This window comes from Bos mutus, chromosome 9 (assembly GCF_027580195.1).
Source record: "Bos mutus isolate GX-2022 chromosome 9, NWIPB_WYAK_1.1, whole genome shotgun sequence".
Lineage (NCBI taxonomy): Eukaryota > Metazoa > Chordata > Mammalia > Artiodactyla > Bovidae > Bos > Bos mutus.
In genome coordinates this window covers 73,810,514-73,827,012 of record NC_091625.1, presented here as the reverse complement: position 1 = coordinate 73,827,012, position 16,499 = coordinate 73,810,514, and the positions used below count along the sequence as shown (strand labels likewise).

At 35.2% G+C, this 16,499-nt stretch overlaps 1 protein-coding gene across 1 annotated transcript in view; it reads right to left on the bottom strand.

The window, feature by feature from the left end:
* The window catches only part of PDE7B (phosphodiesterase 7B), a 351,638-nt gene extending 335,674 nt beyond the window's left edge, over positions 1-15,964 (bottom strand). The window contains exon 1 of the mRNA XM_070376732.1: positions 15,540-15,964. Coding sequence (XP_070232833.1) covers positions 15,540-15,560 — 21 coding nt within the window. The 5' untranslated portion in view covers positions 15,561-15,964. The remainder of the gene's footprint in view (positions 1-15,539) is intronic.
* Between the last annotated feature and the right edge of the window lie 535 nt (positions 15,965-16,499).

Here is a 16,499-nt window from a genome sequence, read left to right as displayed (position 1 = left end):
ATTGAAGAAAGGATAATGGGATGACAGAGGATGAGAAGGTTGGATGGTATCTCTGACTCAATGGACATGAGTTTGAGCAAGCTCTAGGAGTTGGTGATGGAGAGGGAAGCCTGGTGTGCTGCAGTCCATGGAGTCGCAAAGAGTTGGACACAACTGAGCTACTGAACTGAACTGATTTGAGTAATATTTTGCTCATTCCACAGGACATAGCTATTGTACTGAAAATAAAATATTTTAAGTGTTTACAACACATATGGACTAACACACAATGTCTCATTCAGAGATATTAGATTTCCTTGAGTGGAACTAGGAGTTGTGAAACAATTTGGGTAATGAAAGTTGCTAATAGCTCATGATAGCTAATTCATATCAACTACTAAATAAGATAACTCTTAGAGACAGTGAAGGACTGGGAAGTCTGCTGTGCCACAGTCCAAGGGATCGCCAACAGTTGCATACAACTTAGCGACTGAACAACAACTATATAAGATAACAGTTTCCATGCATAAAAGCCATAAATCAAGACTTAAATAATACATTTTGGTAGATATCCTTGATTGGAAATATGCAGTACAGATGAAAAATTGTCTATTAAAAATAGTTATTTAACCCAAGTTCTCTTTAGGATATTAGCAACCTCCAAAATGATAATATTTGTCAAAGTACTACTGGCAAATAATAGTTATAAAATAAGGTAATTGCACTGATGCAATTGTAATTCTTTGTTGTAAACATCTATGCAAGGGTTATAGTACTGCTTATAGTGAAATATGGGAGGTAAACACATACTTATCTTTATCTATTTAGCTTATGATTTGATTACAACTTCTCATTTTTAAATTTATATCAGATATAAAAGACAATTAAATTGTAACAAATTAAGAATTTACTTCTGGTGCATACTGGGGTCTTTTAATGCATCTTTCTATATCTTTTTAAGAAAGCAATGAAAGGAAAAAAAAGATAGCTACATAGTACTTACTTAGTATATGCCAGCTACTGTTCGAAGCACATCATATATATTCATTCAACACAAAATCAGGTTAAGACAATCAGGACTATCAATACCACCAGTAACTAGAAGCAAATGTAAATACTATATGGTAAAAGAGAGTATCACATTAGGCCTCAAGTTATCTCCATAGTTTTTATATGTAATGTCCAGTACCTAATCAAAAATAACCAAGCATATGAAAGGCAAGAAATGTGAACCCATCAGGGGCACTAAAGGACAATAGATACAGACATGATATAAATAAAATGAAGACTTCAATAATACATATAATATATACAAGGATATGATAGACAAAACTGAGAATTTTGTCAGAGATCTAGAAGCTAATAATACCATCATCATCATATAATGAAAACATATATTATATGAAAATATAATGATAAATACAAAGAAAACCTCACCTAAGCAATCATAGTAAAACTACTGGAAATCAAAGCTATAAAGAAAGAATTACAGATAGTTTTTTAAAAAAAGGACAGTTTACTTTTAAAAGATGAGTAGCAATGACACATATACCCTACCATGTGTAAAGCAGATAGCTAGTGGGAAGCTGCTGTGCAACAGGGAGCTCAGCTCGGTGCTCTGTGACATCCTAGATGGATGGAATGAGGAGGTGGTGGGGAGACTCAAGAGGAAGGAAATACATGTACACTTAAAGCTGATTCACATTGTTATGCAGCAGAAGCCAACACAACTTTGTAAAGCAATTATCCATCAATTAAAAATAAATTTTAAAATAGACTATTTTCTGGCATCAACAGAAACAGTGAGTTATAAGACAATAACATCATAAAGTGGGGGAAGAGAATTACCAGTTTAGAATTTTCTTCCCAGGAAAAATACATATTAGAAAAAGAGTCAATACATTTCAGTCAAAAAAACAAAACAAAACTGGACCAAATTATTACTATACTAAAGAAAATCCTATATGTAATCTCAAAGATGCAGGAAGAAATGAAAAGTATATAAGACTATATGAAACCATAATAACAATAATTATTGTGGAATTTAAATTATATAAAATTAAATACCTAAAAATAACATATAATTCAGAAGAAGCGCATAAGTAGTTAAGGCATTCATTCTAAGGTTTTCAAGTTTCCCACAAAGTGATAAAAGTCCTAATTTGCATTGTACTTTGATTAGGGCGAAGACACCTCTTGTAACGTCCATGGTAACCAGTAAGATAATGTAAAAGTATTTAAAAATTACAAGCTAATAGGAAAAGGGCAATGAAATTACAAATATATTCAATCCAAAAGACAGCAAAGAGACAAAAAGAAATACAGAACAGGAAAGGCAAATAGCATAGTAAGTCAGCATATTTAAATTCAAATATATTATTATGACATTAAATATAAAATGACTAAATACTCCACTGAAAAGAAAAATACCAGACTGTATAATAAAACAATATTTACTTATCGATGCTTGTAAAGAGAGATATCTAAACCACAAACATATAGAAAATTTTAAATTTAGAGAATGAGAGAGAAGTCACACAGACACTAGCTAACAGAAAGCTAGTTGTATAGATTTTAAAGTTGACTTGAAGGCAAAATCGTTAATAGAAAAAAAAAAAAAACTGGGTCTCATTACGAGACAGGTTTCAATTCACCATGATGATATAATAGTTCTAAATTTGTTTCTAACTAAGCATCTGTCATCCTTTTTTTCCATTACCATCCTATTTCCTTAAGGAGACTTTTTAGATTTGTTTATTCTAATCACTTCCTTCCAAAAGAGTTTAATACCATATACACTATACATCTGTTGATGCACTGAGTCTCTCTGGAGGGCCATAGACCACTGTAATACATACTGATTTTTTTTTTGCTTCCTAAGAACCAATTATTAGATCTGAATTAGGGGCTTCCCTGGTAGCTCAGCTGGTAAATAAACTGCCTACAATGCAGGAGACCACAGTTCAATTCCTGGGTGAGGAAGATCCTCTGGAGAAGGGAACAGCTACCCACTCTAGTATTCTGGCCTGGAGAATTCCATGAACTGTATAGTCCATGGGGTTGCAAAGAGTTGGACATGACTGAGCAAATTTCACTTTCATGTGATTAACAATTTCCTAATTGACTTGTATATTGTCACCCTGCTTATTTAACTTATATGCAGAGTACATCATTTAAAATGCCAGGCTGGATGAAGCACAAGCTGGAATCAAGTTTGCAGGGAGAAATATCAATAACCTCAGATATGCAGATGACACCACCCTTATGGCAGAGAGTGAAGAGGTACTAAAGAGCCTCTTGATGAAAGTGAAAGAGAAGTGAAAAAGCTGGCTTAAAGCTCAACATTTAAAAAATTTAAGCTCATGGCATCTGGTCCCATCACTTCATGGCAAATAGATGGGGAAAAAATGGAAACAGTGATAGACTTTATCTTCTTGGGCTCCGAAATCACTGCAGATGGTGACTGCAGCCATGAAATTAAAAGACTCTTGCTCCTTGAAAGCAAAGCTATGAACAACCTAGACAACATATTAAAAAGCAGAGACATTACTTTGCTGACAAACGTCTGTCTAGTCAAACCTATGGTTTTTCCAGTAGTCATGTATGGATGTGAGAATTGGACCATAAAGAAAGTTGATTGCCGAAGAATCGATGCTTCTGAACTGTGGTGCTGGAGAAGACTCTTGAGAGTTCCTTAGACTGCAAGATCAAACCAGTCAATCCTAAAGGAAATCAGTCCTGAATATTCATTGGAAAGACTGATGCTGAAGCTGAAGCTGAAGCTCCAATACTTTGGCCACCTGATGCAAAGAACTGACTCACTGCAAAACTCCCTGATTCTGGGAAAGATTGAAGGAAGGAGGAGAATGGGATGACAGAGGATGAGAAAGGTTGGATGGCATCACCGACTCAATGGACATGAGTTTGACCAAGCTCCAGGAGTTGGTGATGGAGAGGGAAGCCCGGTGTGCTGCAGTCCATGGAGTCGCAAAGAGTTGGACACAACTGAGCTGCTGAACTGAACTGACCCGTATGGTGGCTCAGTGGTAAAGTTCCACCTGCAATGCAGGAGACTCTGGTGTGATCCTTGGGTCGGGAAGATCCCCTGGAGAAGGAAATGGCAATCACTCCAGTCTTCTTGCCTGGAAAAATCTCATGGACAGAGGAGCCTGGAAGTCCATGGGTTGGCAAAAGTCCGACACAGCTTAGAGACAACCACCACCAATTGACTTGCATAGAGTGCAGTACCTAATAGCCAGAGTCCAAATTCATTTCAAATGTATGTGAAACATGTGTAAAAGTTGATATATGTTGGATCATACATATAAGCTACACCAAATCTCAATGATCTAAATCATGAATTATCAATTATGAATCATGACCACAGCAGATTATACTAGGAAACAGTCACAAAAATATAACTATAAAATCCCAATATGTTTGAAAATTAATAAATGCACATCTAAATAATCTAAGTGTCCAAAAAGAAGTTACAATTGAAATTTTTTTTGAGCTATCTGATCATGGAAATACTAAATTTGGGGATGCAAATTAGAGAAAAGTTTATTGGTTTAAATGTATATATTGAAAAGGAAGAAAAAATGAAATGCTATGAGCCAAGGGGAAAAAAAAACCCCTGAGAAAATAGAAAAAAACTTAGGAAAATAAATCTAAAGAAAGAAGAAAAAAGGAAATAATAAAGGACTAAAATGAATAAACAGACAATAAATACACATAAATAAAGAGAATTTAAAAAGTGAAAAGTTTTTACTTGAAATATCTAAAATTGATCTTGGCAAAACCATTGGAGAAAAACAAGAAAAACTGAAATGGCATAATAAACTAAGAGTAAGAATAAAAAGTTAGCCTAAAAAGCAGAGAATTATGAGCAACTTATGCCAACTACTAAATTTTGATGAAATTACTAAATTCTGACCTAGAAATACACAATGTACCAAAACTGAAAATAAAAGTAGAGAATCTGAATAACCCATAAAAATTAGTAAAATTAAAATTGTAACTAAAATCTTGGCCACAAAATATTCCAGGACTAGATGGACTTGATTACAATGTCTAACAAATATTTAAGGAATAAATGGCATGAATCTATATAAATCTCCCTCCTTCAAATTTTAAAAAGGTAATATTTTCTAACTATTTTTATGAGGTCAATGGAACCTGGTTGATCCCAGAAAGGATAACTTAGACTTATTTTTCTTAATGAACATAGCTGCAAAATCCTAAAAGTTATTAGCAATCCAGAAACAAGGTAAAAATGGATTAAAAAATATCAGAACACATCATGACGAAATTGGAGTTACTCCAGGATTTCAAGTTGGATTTGACATTGTAAAATTAATCACCACCTCAAAAGAATAATAGAGAAAATCATATGGTAGATATCAGAAAAAATATTTGATAAATCAAATATTTATTCATGGTAACTTACAAACTAGAAATAGAAGGAAACTTCCAAATTATAGACAATATCATACTTAATGGTAGAATGCTGAAAAATTTCCTTCTAATATTGAAAACAATGTACTACCCACTGTTATCTTAACAATTTACTGAAAATCCTAGCCATTACAATAAGAAAAAAATGTCAATATTTAAGAAGAATATATACATGCCTACCAACATTCTTGGATAGTATGACTGACTACATAGAAAATCAAAAGAATTGACAGATAAATTACTAGAATTTCCAAGTGAGTTCAGCAAGTCTGCTGACAACAAATTGATATACCAACATTTAATTGGTTTTCCATAGCAACTAAATAACAACAAACAACTATATAATGGTAACAAAAATTAAAAATTAAAATTGAAGAGATACTATTTAGAATAACATCGAAATACTAGCTGCTTAGTAATATATCTAGCATGGAATATGCAAAATGACCACAAAGCAAGCTATTATTAAGAAAAATTACCAAAGACCTAAATAAAAGGAAGAAATATACTACCTTCATGAATTGAAAGACTCAAGGAAAGATGTCAAATCTTCCTAAATCCATCAATATCCCAAAAGTGTTATTTTTTCTTTTTTATAGGGAAGAATCTTAAGTTAATTTAAAAATTTATATGGAAATGTAGAGAACCAAGAAGAGAAACAGGAGATTTTACCAATGGGAGAAAAATATTTGTACAATAAATAGCAATCAAAAGTATCAAAATACATTTTTAAAATTCCTATAAATTAATATATAAATGACTTATTTAGACAATTCACAAAGAAGATATTTACATGGCTAATATACATGTGCAAAAGTGTTCAAACTCATCAATAGCCAGGAAAATGCAAATTAAAACCACCATATACTAATCACTACATACCTCCCCTAAATGCTAATTTATAAGGTTAGTGAGGAACCTTATAAATTAGCATTTGTATCAACCATACATTGTTGGTGGGAGTGTAAATTGTTTTAACCATTTTGAGCAGTTTTGAATTTTCTACTGAAGTAAAACATAAACATTCTCTGTGGCCCAGCAACTAATTCCTAGGCATATGGTCAGCAGAAATACATGTACTGGTGTATCAAAAGACAGGCATAAGAATGCTCAGACCAGTACTATTCATATTAAAAACTAGATACAATTGAAACATTTTTCCCTAGTAAAATGGATGAATAAATTGTTGCATAGTATCAGATAACTAGATACTATGCAATAATGAAATAAAATACAGCTATACTCAGCAATCTGCTAAATCTCACTGTATAATGATGAGTGAAGAGTGGAGGAGGCTTGATGGATTTTTGAAGTGACAATTATGTAATAATGTTCTCTTTCTTGGCTTGGGCAGTGTAGTGGTTACACAGTGCTTCACTTGTAACTAGTGGACTATTCTGTGCATTTATATCTTTTGAGTATTTCTCTGCATATGTGCTTTAGTTTAAAAATAAAATTAAAACTCTATTTCTCTTAAGTGTTTAAAGCACCCCACAATTCTATGTCCAAAATACTTATAACTCTCCATGAAATAGTTTTTATAAATGTAAGCAAACAATACCACTCCATACACACATGATGCTTACTACTTTTCATGCATTACTTTCAGCACTTTACAAATAAAGTGCATTTGATCTTCTCAACAACCATATGAGGCAGATATTATAAACACCTTCATCTTATAAATAAGTAGAGTGCTGCTCAGAGACTAACTGGCTCAGGATCACAGAGCTAATCAGCAAGCCACAGTGAACTGTGCCAGATTCCGCACTGTTTACCACTACACGACACTGCCTTCCAGAACAAAACTTCCGAAGTTGAAAGTGTCAGATTTAGTCACTGTGAATGAATTTGAAATGAAATAATGTTTCCTCGATACACTGGAAACTCCTAAAAATATTTCAAGTAGATTAACATTTTGACATAGATATTTTTATATTTTGTAAAAATTTTAAAACTTTTTCTATGCTTAGAATGATCAAAGATGGATTTTAACATAATGCTTTTGAAACACTGAAAACCAAAAAAAAAAAACCTGTCATTTAAAAAGCTGGGATTCAATTTCAACTCTATTAGTTTTAACTTCTGTGAACCTCGATTACCTGGTCATTAAAATGGGCAAAATGAATCCTTTCCTAATAGGAAGATTCTGAGAAAGAACTGATTTGACATTTGTGCTCTGAACTAGGCGACTAATATGAAAGCCAATCCAACTGTGTGCGTAGAGAGTGTGTTAGAAATTTTACAACATAAATGTACCTCATTTTAAACTCACATTTAAGCGGCTTAAAAGTCAAAAATGCTAAATAACTTAAGGCCAGCATTTGGAACTTGAATGCAGAAATTTAGGTTACAAGGCTAGTTTTTCTTGAAAAAAGTTTGATCCTTATTGTTTTCTTCCTGTTTTCCCTTCTCTCTCCACATAATATATGAAAACTAAATTTTTAAAAAATAATATACTATTACCATTTAATTCAATAAATATATTTGACCTATTTTTTAAAAGACTTACATTAAAGGAGACATATTTTAAATAGCTATGTTCTCCAATTCACTGTTTCTGACATGAATACCATTTTAAAAGTTTTTATGTACATTTGTTTTCACGTTTAAGAAGGGTTTGCCCTCTCTCTCTCTCATGCACTCACACAGACACTTAGAGGCAACAAATTAATGAAAAAGAAGATAGAAGATAGTAATTCTCAGCTACTTTATTATTAGCCATTGGGTTATTTTTAAATGATCAACAATTTTTTTTTCTTAAAAAAAAATTAAGAGAAATGTATACAGAAAAATCTAGAATGTCATTCAAGTCTCCTATCATACAAATTTCTGTTTTGTGTCTGTCCCTTTTGTTTTAACTTAAAGATTGTTCTTCACTCCAAGCACAATAAAAAAAGGTCTAGAAAAACAGAAAATAAAAATTACTAAATAATTTAAATGACCAATACATTTTCCAAATCAAACTACAACCAAATTGAAATTATTTTTATTTCATTGAAAAACAAGAACACTAGTCTGAAGGACATGGAAATATACTGTATTTTTATCCCAGGGAAAACCACTTTTTCCTTAAATTTAATGATCTTTTCTAAATCGAGGCATTCTTTAGACTTCTGTATTACTGCAGCATCTCCTTTTACAAGAATGCATCTACACTTTTGTAAATGACTGAGTTCTTTCATCTGGCTGGACACAGCTGGCAAGTGGCATAATGGGAAAGGGAAATGAAAGTTTTTTTTTTTCCCTCCTGAAAAACCAAGAAATGTATAAATCATATTGAAACTGAAGCATTTGTTGCTTGTATTACTGCGCAAAATACACATCTTAATACACACAGTGTTTTCTAATGTTTTATGCATAAATGATATTATAGCATATTTTAATTTAAAAAGTCTATGATGGGTGGTTTCCTTAAACACTATTTGAGTAAATATAGTGTTACTATAGTGTTAAATATGCACATATTTAATTTGAAAAATTAAACCAAACTAATTCTAAAACAGTTTAAAGCGCTCAAACCAATAAAATATATTGAGTAAAATATGTACATTTAGTTTATAGAAAAAAGTCTCAAATAGTTGTCAGGCAGCAGGCCAGCAAGTTTTCTTATGAAAACTCTGAAACACATATGAAAGCTGGAAGGAATTCTGAGCTCGACTAAGAGTCTCGTTTTGTACGTGAGGACACTGGGTGCCCTGCGAAATGATTGGTCCACAGTTACTCAAGCAGGAAAGCTGGGCTATCTCTCTCTTGACTTCAGGGACAAGCTGGTCTCCTCAGCTGTGTCAAAGGCAAGGGAGGGAAACGCAATAGGATTGAAGGAAGAATCTAATGAAGCAATTAAAAAACGGAACTCGTTCTCTTTTATTTCCTAGTTTTTGTCTCACCTTTAACTTAAATATCATGTGAAAATAAATAGATACCCATAATTTTTCCATTGCATACATAATAAACTTGCGGTGAGAAAAGTTGAGCAATTCTACAGTATTTACATTCTAGAGGCTTCCATTGTTGTTTTTATTTGAATTTGTAGACATTTTCAATCAGTGTGTGTGAATATGTATATGTAGCTATACAAATGCTAATGTAGCTTTTTCCCACTTGTCACATCTTGAAAATCATTCCAGATTGTTCAGGTAGATCTCGCTTATTCTTTTAAATAGCAATATGATATTCTAGTCTATGGATTTAAAATAATGAACTCAACAACTCACTTATTATTAGATAGTTCTGAGTTTTTATATTACAAAGAAGGCAAAAATAAACATTATTTGATATGTTCTTAGACTAAGATTTACTAGAGTCAAATATGTAAAATATTGAATGTTAAGTATCTCTATTTTAGATATCAAATTTTGACCAGTTTAGGGAAGATCCCCTGAAGAAGGGCATGGCAACCCACTCCAGTACTCCTGCCTGGAAAATTCCACAGGCAGAGAAGCCTGGTGGGCTACAGTCCACAGGGTCACAAAGAGCTGGACAGGATTGAAGTGACTTAGCACACAAGCACAGGTATATACTAACCTCCTATGTCTTTATCTGAAACCACGGAAATACCTCCTCACACCAAACTGACCCTGGACTCCACTTGCCATCTCAAAGGAAAAGAAGAATATTCTTAAAACTCTCAAAGATCCTTTAGTATATTTAAATCATGTATAAACTTCTGTTTTGAACAAAATCTTTTTCTGTGTGTTTGAAGCAGTAAGTAGGTAATGATGATTTTCATCATGTAGAAAGGATGTCTGTTATATTTATTTATATGTTAATTATGAATCTAAAACATAAAAGCTAATAATAAGAAAAGAATCTGAGCAGGAATTTTAATGAAAAATTTTATGCAAATTCACCAGCCACTAGAAAGGAAAACTAAAACAAAAAAACTTCAAATTTTATAAGAGGAAATGCCATCAAAGTCTCATTATCAATCTTAATTTTTCCATCTTCTCCTTACAAATGCAAGAAAGAGAAGAAAAGGAAACAGGCAGGAGGGAAGAAAGGAAGTGTGGATGGACAGGAAAGGATGGAGGGGTATGAATAAAACAAGCTTTATTTACTAATATATTGACTAAGGCTGTTATTTTCATGCTTCTTTACTGTATGTAAATAAATGTACAAAGCATCCAAGAAAGGATTTTAATTTTGAAAATACTGGGGTATTTATTTACACACTAGTATATTAAGAATTATATATTGCTTAATAGGCTTATGTGTGTTTTGTGTCATGTTATTTTTAGGTTTATCTGAAGCTACAAACCTTGCTCCCTATTCTCCACACTTGAGATGCTAACTGTAAATCAACACCCAAGGAGATGCCAGCAAGAATGCTCTGACCCAAGGAGGATCCTACCAGCAGATTCTCAATGGACAATCAATTCACCAAAAACATTCTTCTGAGGATTCCTCCAACTTAGTTATTAACACACGTTCAGTTATTCTCTAAAGAAACCAGAATTGGAGCAGAGGAGATATTAAAGTGAAATAATACAGAAAGCCTAAGACAATGATTGGCACTTAGGAAAAAGACACTTGTCACATTAAAGTCTCCAGATACAATGAACTCAAAGCATGTCCCTTTACTGTCTGAAGGGGTGCTACAGCCATGGGCACGTGCATGTCAGCCTCAGAGGACAGAAATGGGGGGAGGACACACGGTCTTCCCTGGGGAGCCATAGTCAGCCTGTAGAGAAATTGCCCAAAACCCAGGGACTTGTTTCTGTTTTCCCTTGACAATGAGGGTATTTTGGAGGTGAAATTATATAAATTTGGATAATTGAATACAGGCAAACTTTCAAGGGAAGTAGAAGAAATGAAGGATGGGAGAGGTGGAAGAATAAGAAGAGTTTAATGCTAACGAGTCACTATTAACCTATCATGGTGAAGCACAGAATCTGGAAAGGAAAAAGTCACCCTAGAAGTATTCCAAGATCTTCATCTTAAAGCAGAGGAAATTGAGGCCTCCAAAGTTGAAGAAATTTGCCTTAACTCACACAGTTCTTCTGAGCCACTTTGGGATATTGGTTTCTTGACACAAAGGACATTCCTGCCATATGACACCGCATCAGTGGTCAAGCCCATCACAGTTTAGGAAACATTCTTGCTTGTACCAACTGGCTACTGGCATCTGGGGTTGCTGTCAAAGTTCTTGAAGGACTCTTGCTTTTTGGAACTCTTATGGTTCCAAATTCAAGTGATGATAGAGAAACTACCAATGCGTTAATTTAATTCACCATCTCAAACCTGTACAATAGCTTAATCAACCAATGGAAAAACTTTGGCTCCCTTAAACATTATATTTTTTATGGATATCACTACATATATATTATCCACATCTTGACATGTGGAAAACATATAGTAATTTTTAAAATAAAAGTCTGACACTCACATTTTTATACACAAATAGAATTTTTTAAATTTCCAGATAAGAATGCTATAAAAAGTTTGATCAAAAAAAGACTGTAAGAAATAATCCAATACAACCAGTTTCATTTATAGGCGATGAAACTGGGATCAAGAGTAAGCAAGTGTTTCCCAACTAGTTAGAGCCTGAATAAGGGTGCCCACTGGTCCCGTCTCTATCTGTTCCTCTTTCTAGTGTGCACCATGCAATCTCTTTCTGGGTACAAATTAAATCATCTGGATACCTAAGCGATTCTTGGGAATGTATAACTGCCTTGATTATACACTAGAATGTTGACACATTTCATTGCACTCCATTCAAATCTCTAACATGCCTGGAATATAGTAGATATTGTCACTTTGGGTTATACTTGGGCTTCCCTGATAGCTCACTTGGTAAAGAATCTGCCTGCAGGAGACCCTGGTTTGATTCCTGGGTCAGGAAGATCTGCTAGAGAAGGGATAGGCTACCCACTCCGGTATTCTTGGGCTTCCCTTGTGGCTCAGCTGGTAAAGAATCTCTGGCTGCAATGCAGGAGACCTGGGTTCGATCTCTGGGTTAGGAAAATCCCCTGGAGAAGGGAAAGGCTACCCACTCTAGTATTCTGACCTGGAGAAGTCCATTCTACATCCTTTTTTCCCCATTTCTCCCCCAAACTTCTGTATCATCACTTTAAAGATTGTTAATATACCAAGTGACTCATTGTTTATTTACCAGGTGGCACGATAGTAAAGAATCTGCCTGCCAATGCAGGAGATGCAAAAGACACAGGTTTGATCTCTGGGTTGGGAAGATCCCCTGGAGTAGTAAACGGCAACACATTCCAGTATTCTTGTCTGGAAACTGGCATGGACAGAAGAACCTGGCGGGCTACAGTCCATGGAGTTGCAAATAGTCAGGCATAACACACACACAATACACCAAGTGTGCATCACCTCAGGAATCAAAGTTAGCATGTTCACAAAGTCATCTAGGATGCTTGTAAAGTCAATGGTCCTGACACCTGGGGACTGTAAAGTCAATGGTCCTGACACCCATGGCTCTGACATGAGCAATAGATATGCTCCCCAAGGCTCATTCTTAGGAAACGAGAGGATGCCCCTGGGGAAGCTCTGAGGAGAAATGGAGATGCCACCATGGGAAGGCACTGATACAGAGGTTCTCACTGCATTTCCAAATGCCAAACCTCTTTCTCCCCAGCTAGATGCACCTCCTAGAAGAGAGCTCCCTGCTTGTCTGTGAACTTCTCTGGGACAGATAACTTGAATCCATGGGATGGTGGAGTCTTTGGGTAAAAATTTTTGAACACTGAGGATTCTTCAGTAAGTTACCTACCTCCTTCGATAAATTACCTGCTACCAGTCAATGCGAGTTAGACCACTTAGAACACCTAATAGGTTTTACATTTAGATGTTCTGAAGTCTATTCTGATTCTCACTTTTGATACTTCTATTTAATATAATGAAGATCTTTTGGTCTTGCTTGGGATTAGTTTACTGCTTAAAGTATTCCTTCCAATACCATGTTCTGTGAGTCAACATGCAGCTTCCCCTATGATTGGAACCTTGTTAACAAAGTCAACTTTGGAAGATTAATTCCTAGTCAGAGGCATTTCCCAGGCGGTACCATCTCACTTTGAGGAAACTTACTTTTGCATCTGTTTTGGGGTAACAGGTTCCTTTGACTGAAAAGAACAGCAGTCAATGTTCAAAATGCCCTCCTAACTAGATTATATGTCAGGTTGGACTTTAACATCAAAAACTTTTTTCAAAAACAGTTGAAAATACCATATTTGAAATTTATTTAAATTATAATATATGAAGGGTAGTAAATTCTCAGCAAACATTTTAAATAGGTATTAATTGAGAACTGACAATGGGGAACTTTATGCTGAACATCATGTAAGGCATTACAAAATGTACTGGGGCAGTTATTTTTTCTAAGTTGATGTCTGCTCCTGACACATCTTGGAGTTTTCCATCTTTGCCCTAAGTCACTTGATTCATAAGAGTTTCTCCCAGTTAACTGGCTGACATATATATAGTCACCACTGATTTTGTCTCATGTTCAACAGAGTACACTCTGAAACCAGACAGCTTACAGTGTCAGGTGAAAAACCTTATAAAGAGGATACAGACTCTGGAGTTGCAACTTGTTAACTTTGGGCTTCTACTTCATACATAAAGCGACTTCACTGTATTAGAGAAAATGTCAATCAAAACGTAACTACTGACACTCGTCTTTGTTTCACCAGCCAGTAATAAAAGATAAAGCAGAGGAAATGGAGGAGCGGCAGTTAGGCATTTGCAACACACAAAGTCCTTGTTTTCCCACTAGGCACTGCAGAAAAGCAATTGTCCATTCACATCACATCCTCTGCATTTCAGGGCTAATATTTTTGCAGTTCTTAACTTGGTACATTACACTCTTAGTTAATTTCATAATTCTTTGAAATGCACAATGTTTCACACCTTGCTTAATCTTACTGCTAACATGACCCAGTTTTAGAAATTTCTCTTAATGTTGAGAATAGAAACCTTTGAAAAATATCAAGAAATTTTGGAAACAGAGTAATGGTTTCAAACAATCCTGTCTTACTTGTTATTGCATAACTTTGAGAAGGGTAATAAGGAAATCCATATTAACCGTATATTATTTGAATTGCTCTTACAATAATTGACTCTAGATAGGAATGATTTTTAGCAGAGGTTCTCTTCAACCTACAATAATATTCTGCCATTGAAAACAACATTACCCTGGGTTTAATTGCCCTGCTTCCTGCAACATTTAGTGGTTTATGTATATAAATACATATGCCTGCTTTCAGGGGCAAAGAGGTTTAGTCTAACATTTTAATAGTTATTCTAGCCAAACACATGAAGAACAGAACCTATAGATGGTTAATTAGTTCCCAGGATCACTCACTCAAGTCCATAATTAAATATCTCACTCTGCTTTCAACTATTGTAGGAGAAGACAATTAGCAAATTTGCAGTGCTAAGAAAGAAGTTTTATTCTCCTTTAAAAATAAGGAGATCTAAGTCATTTGATCATATAACTCAGTGCCTGGATCTCCTCTGTTGACTTCCAAATCCAGAACATTTTTAAAAATGCAACAAATTGATAAATTGCATTTTCCCCAAGAGTTCATATTTCGGACACATCTTCCATAGGTTTTTTTTTTTACCTTCGGTCTCATTATTAGCTTCTTTCTCCCTTCCTACTAATTTCTTCATCTTCTATCAACCAACATAACAAACTCAAAAGAAAAACGGAATTTCTTTTTCCCTGTTCCACAACTCTCACCAATCTCTTTACCAGTATTTTCCTGTCCTGTCCCACCAAAAAGAAAAACTGACTCAACTCTAAGATTTACATTGGAGAAGAAATATTGCATTCAAAAAAAAAAAAAAAAACCAAAGGGGAAAAAACAACCCTCTCAGGAGGGGCTCAAAGAGCAGTGAAAAGGCCAGAGTGTCTCATTAGGCTGCTTGGAATGAAACAGTTAATTCAGGGTAAGTGATAATGTTTAGTCAGTTCGCCTAGAAAAAGGAAGGAAATTCAAAAGCTGGTTGCTGTAGTAACAATCACAGACCAAAAAATATATACATACAGGTTCATTTAAAATAAAACTCCTGCCATCTCTCTCCTGGGATTCTCTCAAGAAAAATGAGTTGCTGCTGAAATCTGTCGTACCTACCTCAACCATTAAACAAGACATTTAACCATAGTGGCAGTTCTGTGACCTCTGAATGCCGTGAAATCTCTGAGCGCTGCCGCTTGTTCATGAAGACTTGTGCTGCGGAATCCAGCAACTTCATCCAGGATTACAAATATAATTAAGAAAAAATAAGGAAAAAAGAAAGAAAGAAAGAAAGAAAAACAAAAGCACACAGAGAGATCGGGAAGGAAGGAAGGAAGGTAGAAAGAGATTCTCTGTGGGTGAGAACACCACGTTTCTCCCAGCAAGCGCTGGGATGGAGCTGAGGCTGCTGCAGCGCCCAGACCCACCGACTGGCTGGGGGAGCAGGCAGCCGGCCTGCTGGGCTGGGAGGTGCTGTCAGTTGCCACAGGCAAGGAAAAGCAGAGACCAATCGGCTTCAACTCTGGCAGCTTACTGGAGTGGAGCCTTTTCTGTTTATGTTTCCTCATTTCAAGAGTGACGTCAAAGGGTTTAGTTTTTCCTCTGCATGTGCTATTAATTTTAAAGTGCTGTGCTATGGGAAGAATGCGTGTGTGTGTGTGTGTGTGTGTGTGTGTGCCTGTGGTGAGCCCGGGCACCCCACTCTCAGGAGCACCCAAGACACATTTTCTATTTTCAGGAATAAATTTTAACAATTTAAAATACCTTGCAGCGAGGTGTATCTGAAAACAAAACAAGACGAGAAACACTGAGCTTGATGAGAGCGGCAAAGATTTCTATTTTCCCCCAATGCGTGTGTATGTACCTTTGCCCGCTAGCCAGCTGTTGCTTGTTTTTGAACTCATTCGTTTTTACCCTTCCCTCAAAGAGTTGTTAATCTTGATCGCCGTGGAGGCAGACTTGCGCCAATGTATGTGCTGGTGAATGATATTCTGTGTAGTGAAGAACAGAAATTATGTTTATGCTGCTGGTCCCTGCTTTTCTCTCTTTCCTCCAGCTTCTGTGGTGAAGCGTCAG